General features: G+C 55.5%; 1 gene segment (V, D, J or C); it reads left to right on the top strand.

Annotated features, from left to right (window-relative positions):
• The first annotated feature begins 1,169 nt into the window (after positions 1-1,169).
• On the top strand, positions 1,170-3,742 carry LOC126064589 (immunoglobulin heavy constant epsilon-like). The segment is given in 5 exon segments: positions 1,170-1,173; positions 1,803-2,099; positions 2,441-2,764; positions 2,852-3,172; positions 3,270-3,742. Coding segments are annotated over 5 exon segments (1,284 nt in total).
• Positions 3,743-6,566: the final 2,824 nt, after the last annotated feature.

The raw sequence follows: 6,566 nt of genomic DNA, 5'->3' as shown, positions 1-6,566 counted from the left end.
TTTGACTATTATAAGGCAAGGACTCTGCTCAACAGGGCTTCATGGACAGAACCAGGGTGGGCCAGGCTGGGCTAAGCTGGCCTTGGCTGAACTGGACTAAGCTAAACTGAGCTGGCCTGGTTTGAGTTGGGCTAAGCGGGGCTGGGCTGGACTGCACTGAGCTTGGTTGAGCTGAGAAGCCAGGGCTCGGGTTGGCTGGGCTCGGCTGGACAGAGCTGAGCAGGGTGGATAGAGCTGTACTGTGGTTTAAAAAAAAAAAAAAAAAAACTTGCAACTAACTTCAATACTGAGCTAAGCTGGCAATCAGGATTAGGGTGGGCCAGTGGATCTGGAGCTCTAAGGCCAAGTGAGAGGGCCAGGCATGTATACCAACCAGTGTGCTGTTTGGGGAGGGACTTATGGTGGGTGCTGGTGAGGACTTTGCCCTCTGTACATAGGTGTCAGGGCCAGGTCTGCCCCTTCCTGAGAGGTCAGTAGTCGGGGTCTCCTTGGAGGCCAGTAGGGGAAGGTACAGCACCAGGAGTCCTGGCTGATCAGGTGAGGGCAAGATAAAGGAACCAACCAAGGCAGAGGAGCCTGGGGACTAAGAAGCTGAGCCCAAGGATCTCAGCAAACAGGAGTCCCAGAGTGGCAGCAGTAGGACCTGTCTACAGTAAGCCCTACAAGGACATTGGGGTAGGGGCAGAGAAGGGACATCCTGGTGATTCTTGAGGGAGATCTCTGGCCCCTGCTCCCTAATGAAGATCGATGAGTAGTAGGCAAAGTGGACAGCCTGTTGCTTCCTGGTAGGGTCTCTGGGTCCCCAGATTCCAGCAGGGATCTATAGGCTGGTAGATAGAGGGAAGGGCCTGGTGATTCCTAGAAAGGGGGTTTCTGAGTTTCCAGGTCCCAATGGGGGTCTGTGGGTGGAGTTTGGGAGACAGTCTGGTGTTTCCTGGGGGTTCTCAGGGCCCCAATGGGATCTACGGGTGGATGGGCAGAGGAGACAGCCTGGTGATTCCTGGTGGGGAAGTCTCCAGTCCCCAACTGAGGTTTGTGTGTAGGTGGGCAGAGAGGACATCCTGGAGATCCCTAGGAAAGAGATTTATGGATTCCCAGGCTTTAATGGGGGTCTAAGTGGGACAGCCTGGTGAATCCTAGTGGGGGTTTCTGGGGCTCAGTGAGGCTGTATGGGTGAGTGGACAGAAGAAACAGCCTGGTGATTCCTGGGGAGCGGGGCCTCCAGGCCCCAATGAGGATCTACAGGTGGGTGGGCAGAGAGGACAGCCTAATGATTCCTGGGAGGTTTCTGGGCCCCATTGGTGGTCTATGGGTGGTAGGCAGATGAAACAGCCTGGTGATTTCTGAAGGGGTCTCTGGGCCTCAGCGGGGGTCTACAAGCTCTGAGCCTCAGCCTTGAGTAGTGAGCCAGCACCTCTGCTCCTCAAGGGGAAGAGTCTCGCAGTCCAGTCACTTAGGGCCAAGGGTGGGTATGTCCTAGGAACTACCCCTGTTCCTGAGCGTGGCCTGAAGGTAGTGATGAAGAAATTTCTTCTGATGGGGGTACAGGGGCAAGTCGGATGGCATCCTGGGACTGAGGTTTGTAGGGGAAGTGGCAGCATCAGACAGTGGGGAAAGCATCCAAAATGATCCCTTAGGCTGGAGCAGGAGAAACATACCTCAGCCCTTCCACCATGTCATAGTCAACCCCACCTCTGCCCCAAGTCCTCATCTCACCCAACACACAGGCCCAGGGAGCAGTCATCCTGGTACCTGGGGGTGACAGTTTCATCCAGTGTTGACCCTCAGCCTTGTCCCCACAGCCTCAAGCCAGGACCCCACCATCTTCCCCTTGGCCCACTGCTGCAAAGATGAAATCAAAGACTCCGTGACCCTGGGCTGCCTGGTGACTGGCATCATCCAGGGGCAAGTGTCCGTGAAGTGGGACACTGGTCCCCTGGACAGCAGTGATGTGACTTTCCCTGCTACCCTCCACAATTCCTCCAGCCTCTATACCACCGTGAGCCAGGTGACTGCCTCAGGCAAGTGGGCCCAACAAAAGTTCACCTGCAGCGTGGTACAAGAACCATCCAAAACCAGCCTCAATAAGACCTTCACTGGTGAGCAAGGGCTGGGGTCATCACAGTACACCAAGAGGGACCACAATTACAGAAGAGGAAGGACTTCCAGAATGTGTCAGCCTGAACCTGAGCAGTCTCCCAGGGCTTGTCCCCACAGAGGGCAGGAGAAGAGGGGACTTGCCCTGTGGAGGCAGGGAATGAGAGGCTCAAATGCCACTGTTGCTGGTAGCTCCCCAGTGTGTTCGGGGCTCTGGGCTGGGATGTGGGGGCAGTAGGGACTGAGAGAAGGGGACATAGGCTGGGACACAAAGCTCAGGGAGGTTAACAACACCCCTGTTAAAGCTGGCTCGTTTACTCACACCCAGCCCTCTCACCCCTAGCATGTTTCAGGGACATAACCTCACCCACTGTGAAGCTCTACCACACAGCCTGTGACCCCCGTGGCAACTCCAAGTTCACCATCCAGCTGCTGTGCCTCATCACTGGCTACACCCCAGGGGACATAGAGGTCACCTGGCTCGTGAATGGGGAGAAGACCCGGGGCCTCTACCCTACCACAGCCCCGCCCAAGCAGGAGGGCAAGCTGGCCTCCACCCACAGTGAGCTCAACATCACCCAGGACCAGTGGGTTCCTGAAAAGACCTACGCCTGCCGCGTCACTGTCCATGGCAGGTCCTATGAGTCCACTGCCCAGAGGTGCCTAGGTATGGTCCTACCCTGACACAGACACTCACAGTCTGAGAGGGAGCAGGGTTTCATACACTCCTCCATGCCACCCCTCTCGCCCTCAGATTCTGAACCCCGAGGAGTGAATGCCTACCTCATCCCACCCAGCCCCTTAGACCTGTATGTCAACAAGGTGCCTAAGCTCACATGCCTGGTGGTGGACCTGGCCAGCGAAGATGGGGTGAAAGTGATCTGGTCCCGGGACAGGGGGACCGCTGTGCATGCTGACCAACATACTGCCAAGAAGCAACACAATGCAACAGTTAGCGTCACGTCCACCCTGCCAGTGGACACCAGGAATTGGATTGAGGGTGAGACCTACCATTGCGTAGTGTCCCACCCACACCTGCCCAAGAAGATTGAGAGGTCTATCAACAGAACCCCCGGTAAGCCAGGGGCTGGTGGGGGTTGGCTGGGACCAGGTGGGCTGAATGGGGCGAGGCAGTCAGGACAGGTCTGCTGACCCCAAGTGCTCTCCCACAGGCAAGCGTTTGCCCCCCGAGATCCACTTGTTCAAGCCACCTGAGACGCAGAGGAACAATGACAGGCTCACCCTTACCTGTCTAGTCCAGAACTTCTTCCCCCCCGACATCTCGGTGCAGTGGCTGTACGATGAGAGGCTCGTGCCTTCAGACCAGTTCTACATCGCCGAGCCCCAACCAGCTAGCGGCTCCAGCCGCTCCTTCTTCACCTTCAGCCTCCTGGAGGTCAGCAAGTCTGACTGGGAGCAGCAGCAGTTCACCTGCCGTGTGGTCCATGAGGCACTGTCTGAACCAAGAACTCTCGAGAAATCGGTGTCGATTAAAGACTCCGGTAATTGACACCCTCCTGTCCTACCCCTCCCGGGCCCTGTCTCCTGGGGTGGAGTGGGAGGGTGGGGAAGTAGGGGAACTGCCAGACCCTCCATCTGCTATGTAACAACCCTGGGAAGCCACCCCAATAAACACCGGGAGCCTGCCGAGAGCCCTGGGCCGTTTTTGGAGGGTGGGCTGACATTGGCCCTGGGACCCCTGATGAAGGGGTCCCCAGGAGAGGACCAGGAGGAACTGGGTACACTCTGTCCACCTGGGTGTCTGAGAGTGTGTGTCAAACTGTGTCTGTGGGGACTGCCCTCCCCACTCCACTCTGGACCTAGCCCACTCACAGGACTCCTAAGGGCCAGGGCAAATGGTCCTCTAGGGAGCAGCCCAGGAGACCCCGGCCCAGCCACTGCAGCACCTCTCTCTCCTGGAGACTCTGGGGTCTCAGCCGCAGCTCCAGCCTGCTGCCTACCTCTGCCAGGCACAGACAAGCTCTGCACTCACGGGAGCCTCACCCAGTCTGGATGAATATACACGGCTCCTTCTGGGTGGAGAAACCCAGTGAGTTCAACCCTCTCACAGATGCAGACACATAGGACCCTCACCCGTGACCCCACCTCCATTCACAACTGCAGAGGGCATCACACATGTACACGCATCATGCAAACACAGACACATGCCAACCCCATCACATACATACACCCCAAACCTGTCATACCTACGCACACCCCAGATCCATCAGACACACACGCAACAAACCCACCACACACCCTCAGCACAGGACAGGCCCTCCAACCCTGCCCTGCCCACAGTCGGGTCACCCAGTGGCCTGTCCTGTTGCTTGGGCCCCACCACGGGCCACACCAGCTCATGGCTGGGGGTCACCCATGGTCAGGCTCACAAACTCAGTTCATGCCACACATGTCCCCACACCCACACCGAGCCATGTGCCCCTCCATCCACAGCACTGGCAGCTGCAACCATTAGGAGCCAGGCATACTCACATAGGCCGCTTTCAGCCCTCCCTCATGCCATGCCTGAACCACCAGCTCCCTGTGATAGTAACTGCCTCTGAGACAGACGTGCAGAAGCTTCATGCTGGCCTGGAGCCCACTGGCCCCTCACGGCCCTCTCCTGTAATCCCAGCCTCCCCCACCAGACTGCTCTTGTCTGCTGCACCTCACAGACACACAGTCACACATACACACAACCAGCATTGTCTGGGCCTTGGGTGTGTGACTGGAAATGAGGAAGCCAACCCACAGCAGGCTGCAGTTTCATGGTAGTTCCAGGGGTCCAGAGCTGAGGGGCCAAGGCTTCTACCCACCGCCCAACTGTGTTCACCTCCAACACACACACACACACACACACACACACACCAGACCCACCATGCAGACACACATGCTCCCCAAACCTGTCACACACATACACACATCAGACCCACCACACAAAGACACTCCCAACCATCACACTAACAGCAAACTCATCATGCACATACACACATCACACAAACACACACACAACAAACCCATCACACACACACCAAGTTCATCATACACACATACACACCCCAGACCACCATACATGCACAGTCCTAGACCCATCACATACATGTACACCAAGCCCATCACATACACACACACACTCCAGACCCACAATGCAAACACACACACGAGTTTAGCACACATACACATGCCCAGCCCATCACACACACACACGTACACATACTAGACCCACCACACAGACATAGCCAAAATCCATCACACACACTCAAAACTCATTACAGAGACACACACACTCAAACCCATCACACCCACATATACCCCATCACACACACACACCAATCCTACCACACACACACACACGGACCCCACAACACACACAGCCCTAGACCTATCACATATACGCACATCAAGCCGATCACACACGCACGCACACACACACTGCAGACCCTTACACACACACACCAAGTCTATCACACATATATACCCCAAACCCGTAACATATATACACATCCCAGACCCATAATACTCAAACACCCACAGCAAACTCGTCACACATATACTCATATCACAAAACACACTCACATGCCAAGCCCATCACACACACATCCCAGATGTTTCACACCCACATATACCCCAGACTCTTCACATACCCACATGCTAAGCCCATCACATGCACAAATACACATATACCTCATTATACACACACAGCCCCAAACTTATCACATACCCGCACTCCAAGTGAATCACACACACATACACACTCCAGACCCACTACACAAACACACACCAACTCTATCACACATACACACATGCCAAACCCATCACACACACATGTATACACACATTCTAGACCCACCACACTCTCACACCCAATATCTATCACACACATCCCAAACCCATTACACAGACGCACATCCCAGACCCATCATACCCATACACCCATAGCAAACCCATCACACAAATACACACATCACACATACACACACCAAGCCCATCACACACATCCCAAACCCACCACACCCACACATACCCCAGACCCCTCACACACATAGACAGCAACCCCACCACACAGCAGACCCAAACACACCCTTCACATGTGCACAACAGAGCATACAACACATATACACAAACACACTTCCAAGCACACACCAAATACAAATAGGAAACACAGGAATCTTGCATACCACATACACACTGCTCATATCGAAGACTGTCCAAACACATGCAGACCCAGGCCCGTGCACTGAAATACTACTTCGCTCTCCCCATGGGAACCTGGACACTCCTGGGCCCTGTGCACACCCTCACTCCTCAGAGCTGAGACCCCCCGGGTCCCTCACCCTCCCTAATCCCTCCACCCTGCCCTGTGCCAGGAGAGGCAGAGACACCCCCACCCTGTACCAGGAGAGGCAGAGATGAGATGACCCCACCATGGCCAGGAGAGGCAGAGGGGAAGGTTTGGCCTGGCCTGGGCA

This window comes from Elephas maximus, chromosome 21, assembly GCF_024166365.1.
Source record: "Elephas maximus indicus isolate mEleMax1 chromosome 21, mEleMax1 primary haplotype, whole genome shotgun sequence".
In the NCBI taxonomy this organism is placed as follows: Eukaryota; Metazoa; Chordata; class Mammalia; order Proboscidea; family Elephantidae; genus Elephas; species Elephas maximus.
Note: the sequence above shows the minus strand (reverse complement) of the source record. Positions and strands in the feature narration are given on the sequence as shown.